Below are 26,796 nucleotides of genomic sequence, written 5' to 3'. Positions count from 1 at the left end.
TGGATGTATAATAGTTTAGCAAGATGTTACTTTTGTAAGACATCAGATGTTCAAAAAAAGTGCATCCGAACTTGTACTAAATACTGCAGTGTCCCTTTATAAAAAGTCAGACTAAAACTGACAATTGTACAGCAAAGCCTGACATTTGGATATTTTGAAGTTTTTCATAAATCATAGAAATTAGTATATGGCTGTAGTTTAGCTTTTTAGGTAAAAGGTATGTTTCATTAGTGCATTTCTTACTGCTGATCACTGTAAAAATGTGAATCAGCTTTCCATTTCTTATGCAGGTCATGATAACTTGTAGAGTAGAGTACAATCATTTGTGCTATGTTTTTAATTTTCTAAAGCACCTTGATGACAGTGAGTGTTCAGTGGTGAAGCATCCTCTATTGAATCACCCTCAAAAAATTTTTGGCCAAGTCCTAAGTTGATAGCTTAAAAGTCAAAAGTAAAATTATAGTTTAATTAGGACTTGGTATAAAGAAATCCCTTTTCCCCTTCCCCAAAGGGATACTGCAGTTATATCACATACCCAATAGGCACCACGATGAAGATCAGAGCTTATACTTAATTAAGGTTTTATACACACCAGTTCCCCAGTAAATGCAAATTTAACAAGAAAATTAGACATGTCATATGTTCAAAATGCTCATGGCAAACAATCATTTTGCATTCCTGCAAATAAAATTGTTTTATACTGTAAGCTGGAGGCGAGTGTAACTTATTTTTGTAATAAAGTTTTTATTTTTTTTATGTGTCATTAATATAAATGTGTGTTAGTATAGAAATCTTCTGGTTTAAAAACTTAGAATTGCACACATTTCAGTATGTTTATTTGTACTTACATAATTTTAGAATAGTGGTTGCCAATAGCCTGTATGTTTCACATTAATTGGTTTTTTTGTTACCTTAATAAACCATTTTAGTATGTTGTATGTCAGTTACTGGGATAGCTGGGACATAGAGTGTAATTTAAAATTTGTCAATAAGTATTCATTGGAATATATGTAAATGTGCCTTGCCGGTTATTGAAACTTACCTACAAAATGAGTATGGGGTGACAAAAATTTGTTCCTGGTGCTTAATGAAACTTTCTGCCACTGATTTTATATATTACCCCGTGCTTTTTTAAAGTACATCTCTCAAATCTTAGTGTAAGTTTGAGGGCTACACAGAACATTTACATTTCATTCTAACATAATGAGTATATAATAGGTTGTGGAAAGTGGGTAAACTAAATGTAGCCTTCAGTAAAATTGAATCTCAGTGTAATCCTTGGTGCTGGTATTTCCCAGATCCAAGGAGTTAAATAATCCCATCCGAGAGGTCATTGCCATGCCTATTGGCACTTAACTGTCATACCATTTTTAAGGGACACTGTCAAGGTGTTTAAGTTAATTCTCAGAATTATTTGTTGGGATTTTAGGACAGGTTTGTTTGATTTTTAAGTAAGAATTGCATTGTCAAAGTTTAAAGATGAACATTTTTGTGAGTTCACAAATGTGTTCTTTAAGAAAATATTAAAAATGGAGCTCTGTGGGTTTCCAAGACTATATTTGGCATTCTTAGTTTGGGGACTTGGGAGGGAAAACTGATGATATAAAGAAATTGTGAAGCATTGATGGTTATCCTTAAGGCTTATGTAAACAGTGGTGATGAAATGTGTACACACTCAAGTGAAATTACTTGACAGTGTTCATTTGAATAACTTTGAATTCAAGCCATTATAATTACTTTTAAAATTAAATATCATTTGCACTGTTCTGATAATGGGTGCAGTTTTTGAGCAATATAATCAGAGCTAAATATGCATGTAGTGATTAGTGATGTGAACAATTAAGTTCTGAGAAGAAATACTAACTGTGGTATTTTCAAACTTAAATTTTTGTAGTAAAATCAGTATCAAACTTATCAGAGATCAAGGAAAACAGGCAATGCATATAAACATAATTTTGAATGTTGTGTGGCCTATAAAGCAATAATGCAATTTATATGGAATGTCATGGGATATGAGAAATGGAAATGCAAAAATAACTAATCCTTTAGTAAAAATGTCAACATGTTAAAAGGGGGAATGTTAACTAATGTAGGTTATTGCTATTTGTGATTTGTTTATGGGTTCTTGGCTTTGACAGCTTCAAAGAATGGACAAATGACAAGTTAAAATTTTGTGTATATATTGTCAAGGAATGGGTCTTAAATCCAACAGTAAAGTCCCTTCCTTGGGGTGAAAAGTGTATCCTTAAAGTATTTTGATTGTTACAAAAGAAAATTTGAGTTTCCTAACCAAAACAGACGCAAGATTTTGTTTCTGCAGACTACTTGGCAATCAAAAATGATCATAAATTTAATTTATCAGTTTTCAGAAAATTGCTTTGTGAGAAAATTGTGTTTATTTGTATTCTCCTAAGCATGCATTTTGTAGAAGATTTTTAGCCGTTGTTACTGAATCAGATGTTAAAAGTGAAGGGAGAATTAGCACAGAAACAGGTATTGTATACCTATGATGGCAGTTGTAGTGTCATGAGAAGTTTTCACTGATTATTGCAGATATTACTTAAAATATAAACATTTTTCTCATGATAAATTAGGAACATAGAAATGGATTGATGGGGTATCTGGGTTTTTCAGTTGTATAGAAGATATTTGAGAAGACATTTAATAGGATGAACATTCAACTACGTGGGCAAAATTGACATTTAGTACAGCTTTTTGACTGCTAAGCCAAAAATCAAATAACAACAAAATACCACCCTGTTATTACAGAATATGACATAGTCTGTATTTCTGGGGAGAAATTAAAAAGTAGAAGGGCTTCATGTATTAGATAAGAGCTAATTCTAGAAAAAACAGTTGCTTGGGTTCCTAAAACTTCTAAAAATACCCACCATGTCCGTTTTCTCCCCAGTTATGTATACCACAAAGTTTTTATCTATAGGATTCAGTGGTGGGTACAAAATTAATGAATACAGAACTTTATGGTACACAAAAGAAACAGACTTGTGAGGATGGAATTTAAGGTGTAATATTTACTCAGTAATCATACCACTCAACAGGGCATGCCACTACTTTAAGATGCTAATTATGAACCATTGCTCAGACATTTTTTTTAACTGGGCAAATTAGTAGATGGACTTTTGTGGTCTGTCACTTTTTAAAAGTACTTAGGACATAAATTATATTAGCACCACAGTCTGCCTTCAGTAATACACCTAAAATATTTTTCAAGATGAGGAACATTCAGTTGGGAAAACAATCTTTTTTTTTTGCAAATGCAAATCAGTATTATTACTAACACTCTGGGTCTAAGATTAGGTTTTTCTTAATAGTAGTCTGAATACATTTAGAAGTCTGGCATTGAGAAACAAAAGCTTGTACCTGACTAGTATTTTAATTTAAAAAATGATTAGTTCTGTTAGTTTATTTAAATTCTTTTACATTTATTTATCCATAGAATTTATATTTATTTCATTCCTTTCATCTCACTGAAAACTGTCTGCAGGCTCTTTGATTTGGATTAGATGTGTGAAGTACTGTCTTTTGCCAAAAACCTCAAATTACTTGTTTTTTTCAAAGTAGTGGGTTTGTGCTTGTTTGGAGATCAGTTAAAAAACTATCTGTACTATCTGTACTGCCTCTGATGTTAAGATTTTATGTATAGCATAAGGAAGCTAGCTCTGACTATATTTTCCTAAGAATAAAGACCTATTTTTGTAGCATGTCTTAGGACCTCCAGGAGTCCAAGAATTATTGTGAGTGTCCTCCATTTCATCATTTTTCACTTAACAGCTTTTAAATAGACACTTGGAATCTTTAGAGATCTGTCGCCTTTTGATCGTGCATACATTCCAAGTAGCCAATGGTAAATACAAATTCTCCAGGATAACCCCAATTGAAAGCGCATGACTGGGAGATGCATAGAATAAATGTATTGGGCTGGTCTTCACTTAATTTTAATTGTTGATGGAAATGTTCTGTGATCACGGACATGCCTTTGGATTTGTTGAACCTAATGGTGATTTGGTTTACCTCTCTGGGAACGTGCTTCAGCATCTTGTACTTTTGCATTCTCTAGTCTTACCCCTGGCAAAATTCACTGAAGATGTGAAAATGAGATTTAGGTTGCGAATAATTTGGGAGAAGACAAGAAACAAATAATCTTTTAAAATAATTGTGCTTTTCTATAACTGCAAATTAGGTTAGGTAAGTGAATTCAGCTTAACATGTCCTTGTTAAGTTAAACTGACAAATTGTGATTGTTGGGGGACTTGTAAATATTTTTAGGGGTTTTGACTCATACCCCTAGGATTACTTGGTGGTGGTGGTTGAGGGGAATATAGAAATTGTTTTGGTCATTTCATTAGAACCATGTGAAATTTGTCATTTAAATTAGAGTTTAGTTTCTATTTAGGTTTTCTAAAATGTATATTGATATAAACAAGTTTCGATCATTTTGGAAAGTTCATGGGAGTTTGAATAAGATTTTTTATGAGTATGGAAGAAGTCCTAATAAGTCATTTTGGAAATTGGTGTTTTTACCTAAAAAGTACTTTTAAAACAAGTTCTAATTTAAGGGGAACTGTTAAGATCAGTACAGATCTATGATGTTCATGAATTATTTCTTTCTTAGGTTTTCAGTTATATTCTGAAAAGATGATTGACAGTTTCACCTTGTTTTGGAGAAAATTGTAGGATGCCTGAAGGAAATCGGTATCATTTATGAACTAAAGCCAGTTTTTAGTTTTTTTTCAGGGTTTTGGATGGACAAACCACTAATATAGATCACAGAATTAACTAGAGCTTATTGACAATATCTAATTTATAGAAAAGAGTTTTGTATATATTGCACATGATAAAAATTGGGTCTTAATAGAGGGTTCCACTGTCACGTCCTGTGGTATCATGATAACTTTTAATTTTTGGTTCTTTCATATTTTGGGTTCTGGGGATTGAACCCAGAGATGCTGTTCTACCACGTCCTACATCCTAAGCCCTTTTTAAAATTTTGATATCGGATCCCTTTAAAGTTGTACAGACTAGCCTACATGCAATGTCCCACCCTCCTGAGTTGCCGCAACCATAGGCATGCCTCACAGGCAGGCTTAGTGATATTAACTTGAAATGAGGTGAAGTTTGAATAATCATGGACTTGTGTAACACACATACTGTATCATTTGAAAGCAAAATTGCTAGAGCTAGGTGCTTTATTCTGGCTAAAACTTTTAAGACTTTAAAATGTGTATGTGGGACTGGGAGTTTAATTGAAGGCCTCACACATGGCTAGACAAGCTTTGAGCTACATCCATAGCCTTTTTTTGAGAAAGGGTCTCACTAAGTTGCAGAGGCAACAATGACCAGCAAAGACTTAATATTTAAGAGAAAATATCTTTAATATATCATTATCCCTAATTGGAAGGTTCAGTGATTAGACCCCTAAAATTGCTTTGACTTATTTGAAAAATTAGGAAAGCATATAAACTTTTTTTTCAGTGTATTTCATATTTGAAATATGCTCTGATAAGAATTGAAAATGAACAGTATGCCTAAAAGTTCTTTATGAAATTTGGCAGAATACACTTAATCTCGTGTATGTAGTACAGTGTAGTTTAAAAAAAATTTTTTTTTAGTTGTAGATGGACACAGTACCTTTAATGGTGCTGAGGGTTGAACCCAGTGCCTCACACATGCTAGCCAAGTGCTCTACCACTGCGCACTCCAATTCCTACAGTATAGTTTTGACATTTAATTCATACCACCTTTGCTTTTTTTCTTAAAGTAAAAATGCACATATATTTGCAGACATGGAATTTTTAGGAATCCTGCAACATCATTAAGGACAAGTGCAGTTTCTTCTAAGTAACCAACTGGACTTCATGTTTGTTTATACATAGAATTGAGGGGCGTGCATAAAGAAAGGGGCACAGCAAAAGATATTCAGGTTGGATTAGATTCTAATTTTTGATCAGCTCTGTTTAAGTTACACACCACCATCATACTTTTTTTTGCCTTTAGAATGAAAGTTCTTTGAAAGCAGGGAACCTGAATTAATAGTGCTAAGCAGGCAATTAAAAATACTTTTAAATACTTTTTTTTTAAAGTTTGGTAGAAATTAAGTTTACTTGCTGAATTAAGTGACATAATTTATAGAACCACTTAATTTGCAACAAGGAATGTCTTTAAAATTAGCACAAAGTCTAAAAGACGGAAAATCTCCATTTCAGTTTTGTGATTTATACACAACTTTATTTTATTTTATCGTTAATACCTCGTGTGGAAGTTACAAATTTTCATTTTCCTTATTCAAAATTAGAGAAAAAGGTGTTCCATAAGTCAGCTTACGCAGTGGATCTCAGGAAATCCAGCCCATCAATTTTCTTTTATGTGTAGATAGTATCATGCTGCTGAGCAGTTTGTATTGATATACAAACCTCCATCTATATTTCTGTGAGGAAGTGATAGTTCAAGATTGAATTTTCATTTTGCTGATTAAGAAAGTCTAGTTGGTTTTGACTGTGAAGTTTTTTATAAGGGTCTTTCAAGTAGCAATTTGAAGATGAGAAGATAAGTAATACCAAGAAAACTATTCATGCTAGATAACTGATGTCTCGAAGACAGGTATTTCTAAGTAATTTCACACTGCTTCCAATATTTTAAAATAATAGTATAAATGCTTAACATCTATAAGTAGTCTCATTTATCTACCAATTGGTAGAAGTTGAAGTTCAATTATCGGAAAAGGAAGGGTCTGAATTTAAGTTGTCTCACTACCATATGTTTGAGTAGTGGTAAGTAAAGGTGGTTTTACGCTTATATATTTTTAAATTGACTTTTTAACTTGTTAGTATTTTCTTTTTGTTGCTGGGGATTGGAACAGGATCTCACTGAGCCTTTACTCTGCCATTGAGATATGTACCTCGCCCCATAGATAATATTTTTAAAATGTTAAACCCCGTAACTGAACATATCCCAGTCTACTCCCAGAGATGACTCCTCTAGTTCTAGTGGTTACCTTTGCCATCTCTTACAATGGGTAAGTTTAAGCAGCATTTTATTCACCCCCTTGTAAAGAACTACCTTGCGTTGATACTGTTTTCTTTTGCCCATTTTAAACTCAATGTTACGTTTACTACTTGAAATACACTTAAGCCTCTGCTTTGCTCCTAACAGTAAAATAAGGAATAGGTATAGACTATTTCTTTTCCTTCATCTCCCAATTCCTGTTAGCTTTTTTCACTGTTCTTAAGTGTATTAGGATTAATTCTATCATGCCCAGCCCCTATACTAAAGATAGAACGTAACCTAATGCATAATGTACATCATTTTGCCACAGATCCACATCTTTCTGAGGGCAAACTTCTAAGGTACAGACAAAATTAATTCTCTTTATATCTGTCGTGCCAGATTCATGCTATTCATGCTATTAGTAAAGTTGAACCATGACTTTGATCTTTTTTCCTGAATTTCTCATTACCTATATTTTGTTAACCAGAAGAAAAACTTTGCTGAATTATTACTGTACTTATCTTGCTTAATGCTGTAATCTGCATATGACTCATACTTTTTTCCATTGCATTGCTGAATTCCACTATTTCTTATATTCCATAGCTTGCTCTTAGATCTACATTTTTGCCTTTTCTGACAATGTTTTCAGAAAAGTTGTATGAACTGTAAACTACATTGGTGCCTACTGGGAAATGTCTGTCACAGCTTTTATTTATGTATGTATGTATGTATGTATGTACAGTACTGGAGGTTGAATTTAGGACAACTCTATCCAAGTCCCTCCCAACACCCCCAGCCCTGCAATCCTTTAAAATTTTGAGAACAGGGTCTTGCCAAGTTGCCCAGCCTGGCCTTGAACTTCGTAAGCCTCCAAAATCATTGGGATTACATATGTGACCACCATGCTTAATTTAACTCTTGCTCTCGATTGAAAGTTCAGAAGGGATTCTGGCTACAATGTTATTTTCCCATCAGAACTTTGGAGGCATTACACCATTGTTCGTAGTGTATAGTGTTGGTAAATCTGTGAGCACAGTTATTACTTTGTAGGTAGTCTGCTTTTTTCTTTTGAAACTGTTAATTATTTTCCCCCTTTTTATTTGGTTTCTACCATTTCATGAGACAAGTCTGTGTACGTCTTCATTTATTTGCTTATAAGTATTGAGCTCTAGAGAATTTTGCTTTTAATATTTTTTCCCCTTGTCTTTTGAGCTTGGATTGAAAAAGTCGGACTGGATTTATTCTGGTTTTTAAAAAACCTTTTCTAGTCTATTGCTAGCTTTTTGTATTTCATAAAAAATTATTTTTCAGTGCATGTAGGGGTTTTAAACATAAGCAAAACAGTAGTTCTTTTTTATATGCACTGTCTGTCCTCCCCACCCCATTTTTTAAGAGAGAGTAGTTCTTTGATTATGTTGCCCTGGTTAGAGTTCAGTGGCTGTTTCACAGGCACAGTCTCACTACTGTTCATCAAGTGCAACCTGGTAGTTTCTGATCCTTGGGAAAGTATACTACAGCCCTGAAGACTCTTGGGCTCAAGAGTTGATCACTGTTGAATGCTAGAGATTAAAAGTTAGCACTCAGTGGTTAAGCATTGCCTCACTTGTGCGAAGTCCTGGGTTTGATCCTCAGTTCTAGCAAAGAAAAGACCAAAAAAAAAAAAAAGTTTCTGATCAGATGGGTTGAAATGGAGCTCATGTTGATTATTTTTTTTCTTTCTTTTTTTTTTTTTTTTGTATTTCTGATTTTTCTCCTGTCTGGTGGTTCTTTATTTTTATTATGAAAGGATATTGATAATAGTCTGATGTTACTGGACTTATCCCCTGAGGTGGCTGGCTTCAAGTTCTATGAGGACTAACAAGCTTTATTTTTAGCTCTCCTTCATTTGTATAAACCAGAGATCTTTCCTTTCCTTTTCTTTTCCACTTACCCTTCTTGTGGAACATATCTCGTTCTTTGTAGCCCTCTGAGTACCAAGTCAATTTGGAGTCTCATTTTCTCCGCTTATGTATGATGAAATATATATTTTATCTTATGTACCTAAATTATGCTATTTAGTATAAAAAAATGCTAGTTTTAAATGGAACTGAGTTGTGAAATAATATAGTACACATAATAATTTGGAGGAAAATGATCTTAGATCTGTATTATCATATTTATATCACTGCTTATTTAGCATAATCTAGGGAAAAGACCAAATAAGTCTTACTTGAAAATAGCACCAAGCATACCAAAACAGTACATACAGGACATTTTGTGAACATAGTACATGTGACATTCTTGACTGAGGAAAGCAGTTATTTTGAAAGGCATCTTTGGGAATAGTATGGTAGCCTCAGGAAAATGACATTTTCGGAGGTTTCAGAAATCACTGGGAATTCCTCCATCCCCACCCCATCCCATTTTAGTAGTTTACATGCATGTCTTATTTTACTAGGTAAAGAAACTTAATTCCTTTTGGTGGCAGGAATCTCTCAAATCTGCACTCCAGATTTGATGTTCTGAGATTTGGTGAGAGTCCATGTTTATCCTCTTGTGGAATATATTTTATGTTGTTGGATGTTCTTTCTTTGACGATTAAGGAGTCCAGATCTTCAAATTTTTCTACATAAAGGCAAGACAAACACCTGGGGGCATTTTGTCCGTTCTTAAAAGACCTCTTCCAAGCAGTAAAACATTAGTTTTTATTTAGGTTTTGTGGTATTAAACTTGGCGGTTATTAAAGATGAAACTGACTTTCAAGGTATTTGGGTGCCCCAAATCTTGGTTTTTACGATGGTAATAGTGTCTGGTCTATCACATACACACATGTGTTCATATGTACATCTAGTCATAGAAACATACCAAGAAACTAAAGAAGAAAATAAATCATCTCAAACAGTAGACCTGGATCTTTCAATTAAAATTGATGGACAGTTAACACTAGTGTTGTAATGAGTGTTTCTTATTGTTATGCATTTCCCTCTCAGAATGGTTAAATTTGCATATTCATTTTTCACATAATTTGGTATAGGTTGTTGAAGTAGAAAAAGCATGTTTTAATATAATATAGATATTTCCCTCTTCAATATTTCTAGATGAAAACATTTTTTCCTAGTCAGTTAATAGAAACAACTTTGTACACATATTTAACCTCTGGACTGGAGTTTCCTTACCCACACAAAGATGATTATATTAAGTTTATTATTTTTCTAGCTTTCAACATTATATGATATAAACCTGTGTTTTATGCTGATATTTTTCTTAATGCTATTGTAGTGAAGGCTTAGTTCCACAAAATGTAAGAAGTCTTACATTAAGGTTTTTATTCATCTTGTAATGACTCACATGTAAGGACATTTCTGGTATATTATTTTGATATCTGTACTCTGAGGAAAAAGTAGGGTAATATTTCTTTTACAGTTCAAATAATACTGAAACCTGTAATGAGCATTATCAACCTTTCATAATTCACAGAGCATTATTTCAAAGTTATTTCCAGGTTCCCTAAATTATTGTGTTACTGTACTAGTTGGGAGTCAGCATGAGTCATGTAGATGTCAACTAACATGCTTTTGTGGTAGTAATTTAAAATTTGGAAATAGTGGTGCTTTGTGTTTTTGCATTGTTGTTTTGATACTGGGGATTAGACCCAGGGCCTTGCATATGGTAGGCCAGAACTCTTCCATTGAGCTACAGCCTACCTCTTTTTAATTTTTAAATTTTGAGACAGGGTCTTGCTAAATTACCCAGGTTGGCCTCGAACCTGCTAACCTACCTCTAGATTATCTGGGATTACAGGCATGTGCTACCATGCCAGGCCTGCCAACGTGTTGATTCAAGTCTCTCTTGTCTCGAAATTTTAGGCAAATTAATTCTCATGTAATATACTGCTAATGTATTAAGGAACCTGATCAGGAAATACAAGGCAGTCTAACTTCTAAACTAACCTTGCCTATATTGTTAATTATTAATTAACATGTTCTTTAAAAATCAGCATATAATCCGATATTTCATAGGTATTATTTCTGAGTACCAGTGATTCTCCTCCCTATCCCACAATAAACTGTAGGTTGAAATCCACATAATTACGTGTCAGAATAAAGTGTTTTATTGCACTCTTTTTTGGTAAGGTTGGTGGTTTTAAAATGATTCCCTTTAGGTGGGTTTTCCTCTCACTAATTTTTTTGGGATGTGGGAGGATCATGTTATTGAGGATTGAATCCAGGGCCACATGCTTGATGTCCTACTGAGCCATATTTCTAGCCCTCACCTATCTCTCCCCCCCCCCCCCAAGCACCAGTTTTGTATTTTATTTAGAGATGGGGTCTCACTGAGTTTTGCTGAGTGCCTCACAGTAGCTGAGGCTGGCTTTGAACTCTTGATCCTCCTGCTGGGATTACAGGCATGTGCCACCATGCCCTGCTCACCCATGTTTTTAACAACTGTTCACAAGATACCAGTATCCTGTCCTTAAATTACTTAATCTCTTTGGAAATTTGTTACATAGAATGATAGCCTTTTTCAAAAATCTCTTCGGTACTTGTCTGACTATCCTCCCACTCTGTTCTTTCACATTACCTCTAAGTGTACTCTTAATTTGCAGTTCTGTTTTTCAGCTGCCTGCTATACACATTGGAGTGCTCTCTGTCAGCATTTATGTCCTGTCAGTTTACTTTTTCAAACCCAATCACATTAATCATTCATCTTTACTGAATAGTCCTGAAATGTGCTATCCAAGTCCTACCCATTCAAGATCTGGCTGCATTTTTAATTTATAAATATGTTGAATGACTCCTGAAAACCAGATTTCTTAAATAGCAATTTAATTATACTGGCTTTGGACATCTAGTTCTAAAGTCTGTAATAGCACTATTATAAAATGTAAGCTGCTATGTAATGTAAAAGTATAATTTGACCCTAGTTAATCTTCTAGCATTATCTTCCGGTAATATTGTCTGAGCAAACTGATTGCCTTGTCTTTCTTTGGTTCACCTCACATTTTTGATGTCTTGGAATTCTACTATATATAAAACTGCTTAAAGTTGTGGGCAAAGCCGTAGTTTTGAGACATCTGGCAACATGTGACTTGCAAGAATAATCTTTAGAGTCATTTAAATTATTACTGCTACCCTTCTAATCATTTTCTGGCTGTGTATGTGGTAACCACAGTCTTCACCAACTTTACCATGATAGTTTCATATGTTGCTTTATATAATGGGACAAAAACTATGGACCTTGGCAGAGGCCACAAAGATTTAAATAGATTTAGGTTTGGATTAGTTAGGTTTTTTTTTTTTTTTTTTTTTTTAATGGAAGTGATATAACTACCTTCTGAACATCTGGAGATAGTAGAGTTCTAAATTACCTTGAATACTTAGGCCATATGACTTTCTGATAATGCTCAAAATTCAGACTGTTTGGAATGTGTTCCATGAGTTAAACCTCACAATTCTCAGCTATATCCAGGTGTGTGGTGTTTATAGGTGCTTTAATTTTTGTATTAAGTAGCTAGTGAAAGAAGAAAGCATTGCAAAGCCTTTCTAAAATATTTCCAGGAGTTACTGAAGTAAGATGAAATCTATAGTTTAACATTTAGAGTTTTGAACATTTTTCTTTATCTAAAAGAAACCACTGTCTACCAAACAGATGGGGTGTTTTCCTTATTTACACAAAAGCATTGGCCACTTTGTACAGATAATGTTTGTGATAGATTATAAGTGCCTTTCCCAATCTGATATTTATAAACAGGTGAGTATATTTTTAGTTGCCAGGCAATTACTGACAATTACATTTTCTGAAATTAGGAACAACATCTACTTCCGTGAAAGTGAGGTTTGACAGTCTAGCTGTCTATATAACTCAGAATTACTTACTCTTTCTTTTTTTGGTGCTAAGATAATAAGAACACACAGAACTTCATAGTAGTAACAGCTTTTACCCAGGGAGTATCTACTTGAGCCACTGGTTCTGTAATGTTCTTCATATCTTCCTAATGGAGGTTTTACTTCTGGGCTACAGAAGTAAGGGGGTTAAATGTGAAAATAACATTTTCATTTTAAACATTTCAGAGCTCTACTGTAAAAACCCATAGTATATCTTCCTTGAATTACATACATTTAAACAAGTTCCTTTTTGAAAATGAAGGAAAGGGACAATCCTTGAAGTCAGTTTAATGACCTTTTTCACAGGTGTTATTTCCAGAGGTTGATATATAGGAGATAGGATGCAGGGAGGAAAGAGTGTTATGAAGTGTAAAATTAAGGCTATAAAAAATAATAAAAATGCCACAAAAGGTAAATTATGGACCTTGATTACTTGAGATGGGGGTGGGTGGGGAACCAGGGCACACTCCTGTGATAGAAGGGCATGTTCCAAATTATAGGAAGCAGCTGGAAGGGAAGGACTGAAATGGTTTGTAAGGATAGTGTATGTAATCACTTCTTTTCATCTTACATCCATGCCATACAAATAATGGACCTAAACATGTTAAAATGTGGTTTACATTCAGGCCATCAAAATTAAGTAGTATAATTATGGGGATTCAGGTACTCAACAGTACCTTTCAAATTCTTGTGCCAACATAAAAAGCAATTTGTGCAGATTGCTGGTGGGGTGGGGAAAATCGGGTTAAATTAGGTGGAAACATTTCAGATACTTTATCTACTGCTGCTTAACTTCTGAAAATTAAGTGAAAGAGATAAGTCCCATTCTTTGCTCAAATTACTATCTTCCCACAGTCCTTTCCAGATCATCACCAGCTGAAAATTTCCCCAATATCTGCCATTAAAAAAAAAAAAAAGACTCAGTTACAGCCTTTATAATTTGCCCTGTATTTTACAGTATTTCTATGTATGACTTGTCTCCACTAGATTGTAAGCCTTCGGAGGTCAGAAATGCATCTAAATTCATTGTATCTTTCACCACATCTAGCACAGTGCCTTACACTTATTTGCCATTCAATAAATATTCATTAAAATAATGGACATATTGGATTGCAGTTGATGTCTATGAGCCATTTAGATGAATGCATCATATATATACACACGCATAATTACAGCATTTATCAGATATTTACACAATTGTACTAGCTCTCCACAGCGAACAGCCTAGAGCAGGACCAAGAGAAATATAATTAATATAAGCTACACATAATTTTAATTTTCTAGCTGTTCCAAAGTATTTTTTACCCCATTTCCAAAAGTTACTATATAATCACATTTGTAGAAACTATTCATGCTAAGTCTTGAAGGCTAATGTGTATTTACGCATTAACGAACCACATTTCAAGTACTCAATATCCCCATGTGGCTGGTAGCTACTGTAGTGGACTGTGCAGGTCTAGAATTTTAGAGCAGAAAATATCTGAGGACCTCAATTTTCTATAAATTGTCTTAATACGTTTGAGTTCATGTCATTTTTATTTTAGGTTATTTTCTTTCAAATAAAAGCTAATTGAGTCGTCATGTTCATAAACTCAAATGCTTTCTTATTAAGCATTGTACAAAGGTATCTACTAGGCATTTTCTATCCAATTTAATCTTCCCCATAGCTTTATGAAGAATGCAAGGGGTGAGATAGATCAAATTAACTGCTTAATGACATTTTGTTAGTAGGAGATGGAGCTGGTTTCAGAACCAAGATTTGCTGTGGATAGTCCCTATCCTCTCTAGAAGTTCAAAACTTAACACAAGGTTGGAACAAAATTTCAAGCTCTGTATGTGATTGTAAAAGTGAACACTAAAAAACATTTAACGAAGTGCTTGTTATTAGATGTCTGTAGCAACAGGATTTTATCTGTCTTGCTTTAGGTGTAGACTTACGATTTTCTTCAGAGTTGGGAATACAGCTCTGGGAAAGCACCTGAATAACCTGTGCAAGGCCCTGGTTTCAATCCCCAGTACTGCCAAAAGAATAAAATAATTTTCTTATGGCAGAAATCAATTACTCTTCCAAACATAAGAATATGGAAGTTTAAATTATTGTCCAGTTAGCTTATTTTGATGGCTTCTGCTAAGAAATATGGGAAAGCAGCCTGTCAGTTGGACATTGTAGAGATGTCTAAATTGACCAAAATGAAAAGCAGTTTGTCTGTAATGTATCTTTGCTTGGTGAAAAGTTTAACAGTAATTTCAGAATAAGCCTTTAAGGAAGCAAATATTTTAGACAATACAATTTAACATGAATTTAATAAAAGTAACAAGTATAAAGCACTCAAGACTAGAGCAGAAACTTGATACACTAGATCAATTCAACATACTTTTTTACTGAAGTATAGCCCTAGCGAGTGCATATAAATGAGAGGGTTATAGATAGTTCAAGGAGTTGTAAGTGTAAAAACCTTACATAAGTGAAATTAATGTTAAATATGTACCTCAAAACAGAAGATGTTGCATGGAAGATTTTTAAGTGGTTCCGTCACAAATGCAACACAAGCATATTCTTGATGTTAAACAATAATACCTAAAGGTGAGAGGATCAGTGAAACGTACACTTGGATGTGCACTGTGCAATTGGTGCCACCACTATACAAAGAAATTTGATAGTATATATCATGCTAATTTTCTTAACCTTTGACAAAGTAATTGATTTAGCTATCAATATCTTTCCTCACTTTGGAGGGTAAAAGAACAGGCAACATGACAACATCGTGTCTGGGGTTATAAGAGCTTCGAATCCCGGTTTTGCTAGCTGTATACTGAGCAAGATCATTACTGCTTCAGTAATGTGACTATAAAATGGTTGAAACTGGAGTTCCTACATCATGGGATGGGTGTGTGAGGGGTAAATCAAAGTGCTTAGCGCGCCGTCAAAATAAATTTTAGCTATTATAACGATAATCTCCATACATCTCAAAGAGTTGCGGAGAATACGGAAAATAAAACTTAAAAATGCACTGATTAGTAAATGCGACTCTAAAAGAGGGATTTAACCTAGTGCCAACACCCCTTGTTTCAAACATTTGGATTTTTGGTTAGGCCCCGGGGCAGCATGAATTGAGCTCCACCTTGCCTGTGAAGCGCACAAAAGATGCTCTCTCTCAGGGGTGGCAGCCTGAAGGGTTGGACTCCAGTGTTCCAGGACTGTTTCACTCCTCACTCCAGTCTCCACACTTGTCCGTTTTAAAATGAGGACTGAAAGGCGCCTCTCGCCCGAGCGTCGCCCCAAGCTCCTACTAGTAGTCTCTAGGCAGAGAGAACGGTGAGGCAGCGTGCAGGGAGGCTGGGGCTCGAGCAGCTCCCGCCCCTCCCGCGGGCTCGTGCGACCGACTACAGTTCCCAGGGGGCCTCGCGAGCACTGGGAGACCCGCAGGCAGCGTCCGGAGGCTGCGGGGGCTGTAGTATCAACTGTGGTTGGGCACAACCTTCTCCTTCTGTCCCGCAGCACACACGGTTACTGGGTGCTAGGCTTCCCCTGGATTTCTGGAGAAGGCCGGTGGCTCGTGGACTCCGACCTCTTCCAGAGAGTCCCGTGCTGCTGCGGCCACAGGGGCGAAGCTGCAGGACGCGAGAGACCTCGCGCAAGGTGGCGACCTCGGCCACGCAGTGCGGCCTTCTCTGGCCAGCGGGGGCGGGGGCCGCGCACGCGCGGCGGGGGCCGCGGGGCGGGGCCTGGGGCTACTGCAGCTGCTGGCGACGGTCCGCCGGTGTGCGGCTATGTGGGTCCGCCGCCGGGCGGCGGGGTGGGGACAAGGGAGGTCGATGGGGGTCTCCTCCACTTCGACCCCAGCGAGAGGCGAAGCCTCAGCTGAACGGACAGAGATGGTGCCCTGGGTGCGGACGATGGGGGAGAAGCTGAGGCAGCGGCTGCGGCTGGACGTGGGACGCGAGATCTGCCGCCAGTACCCGCTCTTCTGCTTCCTGCTGCTCTGTCTCAGTGCCGCCTCCCTGCTTCTCAACAGGTACTGCCGCAGCGCGGAGCCTGGCGGCGGCTTCTTTCAGAAGCTGCAGACAACCTACCGAAGGCCGTCCGGGCCGCGCAGCTGCGGGGCTGGGGCTGGGGCGGGCTGCGAGGCCGCGGGCCAGAGCGAGCTCGGGGCCCGGAAGTGCGGGCGGGGCGGGCTCCTGTGGCCTTTTGCGCGAGATATCCTTTCCTAAACTACCTGGCCCCGATGCTTACCTTCTTTCCACCCATTTCTCAGCACTTAGTCCTTCATCGTCAGTGTTTTCCAAAAGAGCGAAATCTGTGTGCTTGGTTGAATTTGAGATGGTGCTAGGGCGGTCCGGTCCAGTCAGCTGATTGAGGAAGGTTCAAGGTCCTGTGGCGCCCGCTCCTTTAGGCAGAATCCCCTGGCCCATATCGCGTAGTACACAGACCCGCAACTTGGCAGCTTAGACTTTTTACACAGTATTATTGGTTAAATAAGACGGTGGTAAAGATTTGTTGACTTGAAGTCAGTAAGCAAAATGGCACAAAATTTCAACATTCCTAGAATATTCCTAAAGGAAGTCATGACAGAGTGGTGGTGGTGGGGAGGCGGGGTATGCAGAAAAGTTAAAATTGATAAATTCTGTCGACATTTTGAGATCGAAAGGTTTTTGCCCCTGAACGAAGCTTCATTTTGCTATTTCAAGAAATGACATCCATGCAGTAGACAGAAGGGGAGAACTGTACTTTAAAACATCTCTGTGCTGTTTTCTCTGATATTTTCAGCCTGCAACCATTTATACCTCTTTTTCTTGCGGTAGTTGATGCCCAAGAATAGTAGCAGGGAAGAATGCGCAAGGAATTTGCCAACTTAATTTTGCTCTAAGGGTAACCTTTTCCTGTGACTGAAATGAAATTGGGTTTCTTCCCTACTGCCTTTGCTTTTTTGTTGATTCTGGCTTAAATAATAATTGGAGTTAAATAGTGATAGATATTTTACTAAGAAATGTGTTTTGATTGTGATAATGGTGTATTTGCTTGTAGGAGTATGGGAGAAGTGGGATCCTTAAACAGTAGAAACAAGTACTACCTTTCTGTCTTGTGGAATGTATTCCTACTAGATTAGAAGGTTTAGTGTGAACAAAATGTGAACTTTATATGATTATTAAGTTTTGTCCAGATTCTTACCCATCTTCTTTTGGAACTGGGTCAGTGTATATCTCCAAGGTAGGACAACTATATATTAGGAGCAAGTTGAACAAGAATTCTGAGGTCACCAACCTATGAAATCATAGCATCTAGCCTTATGTGTTGTTAAGAAGTCATAGGATGCCCTCTTATCTGCATACCATCAGATCTCCACCACGTATTTGTAATATGCAAAGAAAGAAGGAAGTACACATAAATCTTATCTCTCAGTTGTTAGTTTATGAGTGAAATTGGTTTTGGATACCTTTTTTAGTTTTGGTATTTCTTATTTGTTACTACTAAAATCAGCGAAAGTGATTTTAAATATCATAGAACTGTCTTTGAATAACAGAATGGTTCGGTACCCTTTTCCCAGAAAAAATATTTGAAAAGGTGGAAAAAAACAGTGTATATAAAGTACCTTCTTGTGATATGTGTGATTGCATCTTTGCCTTTTGGCTAAGATCAAATATAGCACATATGGGTGATTTCCTTTAAAATACATGTAATACACGTATTACAAACACACACACACACACACACACACACACACAGTATGCTTATATTGCCTCTGGAAAGTTATATAAGAAAATCTGGTCCCTTCAGAGAGTTGGGAGAGGGGAGTACTAGGTGCATCTATTCTGAAAAAATTAGAAAATTGTGTGTGTGTGTGTGTGTGTGTGTGTGTGTGTGTAAGACACACGTAGATAAAAATCTTTGGAGGCATAACAATAGAATTAGAAGAAATAAAAAGATATGCTCAATAAATAAGTGGTAATTTCACCAGTTTATTTTTAGAAATAACTGTAAAAAAAAGGGATTTTCAGTTTAAAATTTCTACTGATTAACAAAATGTGAACTTCATATGGAGTTTTGAAACTTCACTCTACATGGTTAAACTTAAAGTAATACTCTTTTTTAAAATTATTTTTTTTGTATAGTCTTAGCTCCTTAACATATTTCACTGTTATTTAGTATATACATTTTTCTTTCAATATGAGTTAAGATTATGAGTCTTATCTCTGGAAGGATTAATGGATATAAGTTTCAGACCTTTTGGGGGGAGTGGAGAATAACATAGTTTTTGTATGTGAAATTATTTATGTTCTTACCTTTATAATACTGTTGGAATAAACTAAGAGCATAGATAAAATTATATAAATTTGTTTATTGGCCATTTATAGTTGTAATAAGGAATATTTTAAGTTAATCCTAATAATGATAATGGTAATAATAGCTAACACTGGAAATATTTTATTTGTCCCAGTTACTGTGGTAAGAGTTTTTATTAATTGTTGAGGTAATTTATTTTTGTGGTTGAAAGTTTTGAATCTGAAGCTTGACTGTGGGATTTGATTCAGATAAGTTATCTAACATATCTGTCACAGTCCCTTTATCTGTAAAATAGGGATAATAGTAGTGCCTACATGATGTGGTTATTTTGATAATTAAGTGAATTAATGGAAAGTGCTTAGAATGGTGCTCAGTACAGAGGATGTGCTCTCATTAAATATTAGCAGTTATTGATTTTGTCTCATTTATTCACACAATACTGGAAAATAGGTACTTTGGGGTCCACTTTAAAAATTGGTATACAATTTGCAGAAAAGTACAGAACATGTAATTGTACAGTTATGTGAAGTTTAAATATGACCACCTATATAACTACAACATAGGTCAAAATATAAAACACTTCTAATACCCTAGCAGGTTTTCTTATGTTTTGCTTATTTACTTACTTATATATGACAATGAAATATATTACAATTCTTATTACACATATAGAGCACAATTTTTCATATCTTGGTTGTATACAAAGTATATTCACACCAATTCGTGTCTTCATACATATACTTTGGATAATAATGTCCATCACACTCCACCATCATTTCTAACCCCATGCCCCTTCCCTTCCCTTCCCTTCCCTTCCCTTCCCTTCCCTTCCCTTCCCTTCCCTTCCCTTCCCTTCCCTTCCCACCCCTCTTCCCTATCTAGAGTTCATCTGTTCCTCCCATGCTTCCCCTCCCTACCCCACCATGAATCAGCCTCCTCATATGAGAGAAAACATTCAGCATTTTTTTTTTTTTTTGGATTGGCTAACTTCACTTAGCCTTATATTCTCCATCTCTATCCATTTACCTGCAAATGCCATGATTTTTTTCTCTTTTATGCTGAGTAATATTCCATTGTGTATATATGCCACATTTTTTTTTTATCCATTCATCTATTGAAGGGCATCTAGTTTGGTTCCACAGTTTAACTACTGTGAATTTTGCTGCTATAAACATTGATATGGCTATATCCCTGTAGTATGCTGTTTTTAAGTCCTTTGGTGTAGACCAAGGAGAGGGATAGCTGGGTCAAATGGTGGTATCATCCCCAGTTTTCCAAGTAATCTCCATACTGCTTTCCATATTGGCTGCACCAATTTGCAGTCCCACCAGCAGTGTATGAGTGTACCTTTTACCCCACATCCTCACTAACACTTATTGTTGTTTGTCTTCGTAATAGCTGCCATTTTGACTGGAGTGAGATGGTATCTTAGAATAGTTTTGATTTGCATTTCGCTAATTGCTAGTGATTATGAACATTTTTTCATATATTTGTTGATTGATTGTACATCATTTTCTGAGAAGTGTCTCTTCAGGTCCTTGGCCCATTTATTGATTGGGTTATTTGTTTTTTTGGTGCTTAGCTTTATGAGTTCTTTATATACCCTAGAGATTATTGCTCTATCTGATGTGTGAGGGGTAAAGATTTGCTCCCAAGATGTAGGCTCTCTATTCCCCTACAGATTGTTTCTTTTGCTGAAAAGAAACTTTTTAGTTTGAGTCCATCCCATTTATTGATTCTTGATTTTAATTCTTGCACCACAGAAGTCTTATTAAGGAAGTTGGGGCCTAATCCCACAAGATGGAGATTAGGGCCTACTTTTTCTTCTGTTAGATGCAGGGTTTCTGGTTTTATTCCTAGGTCCTTGATCGATTTTGAGATAAATTTTGTGCATGGTGAGAGAGATGGGTTTAATTCCATTTTGTTGCATATGGATTTCCAGTTTTCCCAGCACCATTTGTTAAAGAGGCTATTTTTTCTCCAATACATGTTTTTGGTACCTTTGTCTAGTATAACTCTTTACTTTTCACTTTCTTTATTTTCTCTTTGATTGCATTCCTTAAACCATCCTTTACTTCTCAGATCAGTTTAACCATGTACAGTCTAAACTTCTTGGATATTTCTTCCACTTTGTTGTTAGTGGATTCTATTATTGGAGCATCTTTGTTTGGGGCGCTTTGTTCCCTTGTATTTTCATACCGTTTGTGTGTCTTCCCCATCTATTAGTGAGGATCTGAGCCAGTACAGATTCTAACCTGTAGACTTATATTGTCCCTGAAGGTTTTCAGTACCTCACCTTTATTAGGGACCCAATAACAATACCGAGTGTAAACAATATACAGTCTTAAATCTAATAGCTCCTATTAAGACATCTCCTGTTTTCTCACAATGAATAGAAAGATGAATTCAATTACTGTCTACAATGTAAACTAAATTTGCTAAAAGCATTTACAATTTCAAATGGTGGATAAAGAGAGAACAGAAATAGGGTAGGAAGTGATGTTCATGAGGGAGGGGGAGAGTAGCTAAAAGTAAAAATCCACAGGAAGAGTGGAAGAGGAACTGACAGAGATTATTAGCTAGAGGAAAGGTTGAAAGAGAATCCAGTAAAACAAACAAGAGAGAGGAAGAGTACATATAAAGAAAAAAAAATATAAGAATATACAACAAAACTGCCAAACACCATTCAGTTCTCAGCAAATTGATGAATGAAAATACCTATGGTAGAGATGTTAGAGAATAAAATAAAATAAATTTGATGGAAAATTGAAGAATTGTCTCTGTTGGCATTCAAAAGTTTCTCAGCCCTATCTCTGAGAATCTTCTTAAAGGATTACGAGGCTCAGCCCAGCCCATATAGACCCGGTCACTGTCCCATAGATCTGGGCTTCAGATACCCCAGACTTGGCCACATTACAGTTCCAAGATCTCAGTGCTGCTCCAATTTGCAGAGAGACCTCCAGAGATACACTCACACAGAGGAGTGACCCTAAGAAGAAGCAGTAAGATGGTGGTCCCCCAGGAACAGCGAAATCCACAGGCACCCTGACACTGGACATTCAGGTCCTGGCCAGTATCCCAGATAGAGGTGGCTATGCCTGGAGATGGCAGTGGTGGCAAATCTGCTGGCATCCTGGCTTCCCATGCCATAGCCAGTGGAGATGGCTATGTGGTTTCAAACCTGTAGTCACTCTAGCATTGGACCTCTGGATGGTGGTGGTAGTGGTAGTGGCAATGGATTAGCAGCAGCAGCTTGGTGGCAGCAGGCAGAGGTTCAGTGATGGCAGTGGGGCAGTGGTGGTAGCAGTGTTGGCCCAGCAAAATCTTGTTCCTGATTTTAGAGGAAATATTTTCAGTTTTTGTGCATTCAGTATGCTGTTGGCTTTGGGTTTGTAATATATAGCCTTTATGATATGAGGGTAAGCTCTTATCCCTAGTTTCTTCATACTTTTGCTAGATATAGCAATCTTTGTTGGAAGTTATTTTCTTTCAGGACTTGAAATATGTCATTTCAAGCTCTCTGGACTTTATCTCTCTCTCCCTCTCTCTCTCTCTTTCTCTCTCTCTCTGTTTATCTAACTCCAGAGAAATCTTTTATTCTGATTGATTTCCCTCTATAGGTGATGTGGCATTTCTTTTTTGGAGTTTTTAAAATTTCTTTTCCTTATGTTGGATTTTTGGCATTTTAATTATAATGTGTCATGGAGAGGTTATTTTCTGGTCTTGTCTATTTGGGGTTCCAGATACATCCAGTTTCTGGATGTCCATTTAATCCTAATATTTGGCAATTTTTCTGCTGTTATTTCCCTGAACAGGTTATCAAAGGCATTATCCTGTATTTGTTTCTTCCTTGTTTTAGTCACCTTTATTGCTGCTGTGGCTGTCCAAAACAACTGTAGAGGCAGAAAGGTTTATTTGAGGGCTCATGATTTCAGGTCTTAGTTCATAGAAGGCCGGCTCCATTCCTTGGGGCTGGAATGAGGCAGAACATCGTGGCGGGAGAGAGTGGCAGAGGGAAGCAGCTCATATGATGATCAGGAAGTAGAGAGACTCCAATTGCCAGATACAAATACATAACCAAAAGTCATGCCCCCAATGTCCCCCTCCTCCAGTCCCACCCTACTACTTCAATCCCTATCAGGATTAATTTACTGATTAGGTTAAAACTCTAACAACCCCATCATTTCTCCTCTGAACCCTCTTGCATTATTTTACATGTGAGCTTTTGGGGGACATATAACGTTCAAATCATAACATTCCTCAGTACCTATGAGTGTTAAGTTAGGTCTTTTAATGCTATTCCTGAGTTCTTGGCTATTATAGTTAGTCTCTCCATCCCTCCCTCCCTCCCTCTCTCCCTCCCTTCCTTCCTTCTTCCTTCCTTCCTTCCTCTCTCTTAATCTCTCTCTCTCTTTCATCTGTCTCAGTGTTCCAGAATGTACACTTTGTCTTCAAACTCTGAAATTCTGTTTTCTACTTGATCTAATCTATTTGAGAGACTTTCAGCTGAGCTTTTATTGGACTTATTTTGTTTTTCATTTCCAAGATTTCTGGTTGGTTCTTTTTCAGAATCTCATTATTGAAGTACTCTTTCATGTCCCATATTTTCCCCCATAGTTTCATCCCTTAGATATTTTAATTCATTGGTCATTTTAACAATAAACTCTTTGAAGTCTTTGTTCAGCATATCACCAGCTTCACTGTATGTGGATTTCAGTTGTTGTGGGGTGGAGGTTTTAAAATTTTGGAGGTGTCCTTTTGGCTTGTTTCCTCATGAGATTATCTTCTTTTTCTTTTTATGTGACAGTCTTTTGGTGAGTAGTTATCTCTTTATGATAAACTCTGGGTTGGGGTTATACCTTAGCGCCAACCCAGTTAGCATTATCAAAGTGCTTAAGTTCAACCACCAGCACCATTTCGAGAGGAAAAAATATCCATCAGTAATAGTGGTAATTTAAGAGCAAATAATACATTAACATACATTAAAAAATTTATTGCTTATGATCTCTACAACTTTACTAACCAATGAGAAAAGTGGGTGAGAAATAATATGGAATAGGCTGAATAGTTAAGCATTAATGATAGTTTACTTAATACTAAATTATATTGGAAGAAGGGGAAAAAGAAAGAAAAGAAAGAACAAAGAAAATAGTGTAGGGGAAGAAAAGAAGTTAAGAAAATGAGCAGAAAGAGAAGGGAAGGGAATGGAGATGAAAAGAAAGCAAAGAGGTATTGAGAAAAAAATCCATTTAAAAAATTGAAAGTACATAAATTTAGTTGAAATCGTGAAAAAAACTAATAAGAGAAGACCCAACAGGATACTTTATATGAAGCATCTAATTCAACAATAATCATTAAAAGATTGTTTTCTCCTTGCTGAGATTTTTTAAATGGAGATACTTCTTTTGCATGCTCTTCTATGTATAAAAATTGATGTGAAGTTTCTTTTATAGTTTTCAGTGCTTTGGGCAAGATGGCACATGGTAGAGGCTTGAGGTGGTCCACCAACTGGGGTAAGAGACAGCAGCTGGAAGCTGAGGCTCAGGGTGTGGCCAATGTCTGGTGTTTAGTGGGGGCACATGGTGGTGGATGGATCATGGGGCAAAAGCTGAGGTGCTTGCTGGTGGCCAGAGTGCTAGGCTGCCTTTAGGGCATAGTGCTTCTATCTTCTGATGGGGAATTCAGTGACTGCAGAGGTATATACTGCTCCTTAGGTGCCACTCTCCCTGGCAGAGGCACTTAAAAGAGGGTCAGTGGTAGAGGTGTGCATACTGGTCCCTAGGTGCTGCACTCTCTGGAAGTGCTGGGTACTGTTCTCTGCTCCACTCCTACTACTGTTGCTGACTCCAGGGGGTGGGTGGGAGGAGGTCTTGGCCACATTGAGCTCATAGTGATCCCACTACAAATGTTCTTGGCTTGCTGGCATGTCAAAGTGTTCCCTATGATGTTATCCAGGTCTAATGAAATTGTAGAGATTTAATCACTTTCCCAACTACAACTTAGATGTAGTCTGCAAAAATAGCTGCCTATCACAGTTCTCTACCAGCAAATTGAGAAAAGTAGAATACTTCTTCACCAGGTGGCTTTGCATCTTCTGTCTCAGCCTAACTCAGTCTGACTTTCTTTTCTACTATTTCTAAAATAAACTTGTCAACTTTTCTCTCCCTTTTTCTCTTTTTGTTAACCCATCTCTCAAACCTGTTCAGATGGTGCAGGTGCTGTTTCCCAGTTAACGTATTTTTTCCTGTTTTATGGTAACCAGAATTCCCAAATTTGTGACCTTCCAGTATTGTGAATCAGTGCATTCCCTCTCTCACCCTGCTCTCTCACTTCTTAGATTCTAAACTGCAGAGGAGTTGAGATCTGCAGCATACCTTTCCACCATCTTGGATCTCTCCTAAAGTAACTTTTTTTTCTTCCCTTCTCTTCCTTCTCCTCCTCTTCCCCCGCATCCCGCCCCTGGAACTGGGTATTGAACTCAGGGGCTCTCTATTTCAGAGCTCCATCCTCAGCCCATTTTTAAAAATTCAAGACAGGATCTCACTAAGTTGGTCAGGATGGCATCAAACTTGCTATCCTCCTGGCCCAGCCCCCACAGTCACTGGGATTACAGGTGTATGCCATCACATCCAGCCTAACTTCTTTTAAAAAAAAAACCTTTTCCTAAAGTAATTTGTATATATATCTGACAAGTAAAAATTGTATATAGTTGTTGTGTACCTGATATTTTAGATACATGTATATGTTGTAAAATGGTGAAATCAAACTATTTGACATGTACATAATTTCACATTCTTATCATTTTTTATGGTGAGAGCATCAAAATCTCTTAGCATTTTTTCAGGTGTACAACATACTGTTATTAACTATTGTGTGAAATAATTTCTTAGCGTGAAATGCTCATTTAGTATTCAGATTTTTCTGAATTTCTTAGAACTCCTCAATATTTTATGATTAAAAATTTCAAGTATACAGCAAAGTGTAATTTTACAGTAAATAATTGATTATGTACTGCTTAGATTTTGACCATTATTTTACTAGATTTGCTGTATCATTTATCTTTCCTTTACTTAATCCATTAAATGACTTCTTATTCATTACAGCTTTTTGCAGTTAATTAAATTAAGATACAAATAAGATTTGTTAACCTGAAAGTTGCTTTCCCCTCTTTTTTTTTTTTCAACCTTGCCATTTATTAGTTGAAGAAACTGTGCTATTTGTTCTGTAGAGTTTTCTATAGTCTGACTCTGCTGATTGTGTCCTTCTAATGTGTTTGGACATGTTGGTTTGCCTCTGTGTAAACTATGTTAGATCAAGAGCCTTCATTACTTTGATTTTTTTTTCCATTATGGTAGTAGACTTAAATATATTATTTTAAAATACTTTATTTTAGAGAGAGAGAGAGAGAGAGAGAGAATATTTTTTAAATATTTATTTTTCAAGTTTTTGACGGACACAACATCTTTATTTTATTTGTATGTGGTGCTGAGGATTGAACCCAGCGCCGTGTGCATGCCAGGCGAGCGCGCTACCACTTGAGCCACATCCCCAGCCCAAAATACTTTTTAAAATGATGTATTACTTTTATTTTATTATAATAGGAAAACCAGCAAAGAAAGACTTGATTCCTTTATCTCCTTGTCT

General features: G+C 36.6%; 2 protein-coding genes across 11 annotated transcripts in view; both read left to right on the top strand.

Annotated features, from left to right (window-relative positions):
• SYNCRIP (synaptotagmin binding cytoplasmic RNA interacting protein) overlaps positions 1-3,725 on the top strand; it is a 30,181-nt gene extending 26,456 nt beyond the window's left edge. For all 6 annotated transcript variants that reach the window (XM_081295179.1, XM_081295178.1, XM_081295182.1 and 3 more), the window contains one exon: positions 1-3,725. This exon is cut by the window's left edge. The gene's annotated coding sequence lies outside the window, so the exon portion shown is untranslated.
• Positions 3,726-16,275: 12,550 nt separating this feature from the next.
• SNX14 (sorting nexin 14) overlaps positions 16,276-26,796 on the top strand; it is a 118,935-nt gene continuing 108,414 nt past the window's right edge. For 3 of the 5 annotated variants that reach the window (XM_081294874.1, XM_081294873.1, XM_081294871.1), the window contains exon 1: positions 16,276-16,885. In XM_081294874.1, coding sequence (XP_081151000.1) covers positions 16,641-16,885 — 245 coding nt within the window. In that variant the 5' untranslated portion in view covers positions 16,276-16,640. The remainder of the gene's footprint in view (positions 16,886-26,796) is intronic. The other 2 variants (XM_081294872.1, XM_081294870.1) reach the window with 1 other exon arrangement.

This window comes from Spermophilus citellus (genome assembly GCF_964194105.1).
Source record: "Spermophilus citellus genome assembly, chromosome: 5".
NCBI classification, from domain to species: Eukaryota; Metazoa; Chordata; class Mammalia; order Rodentia; family Sciuridae; genus Spermophilus; species Spermophilus citellus.
The sequence above is the reverse complement of the archived record's forward strand: the minus strand, read 5'-3'. Positions and strand labels throughout refer to the sequence as shown.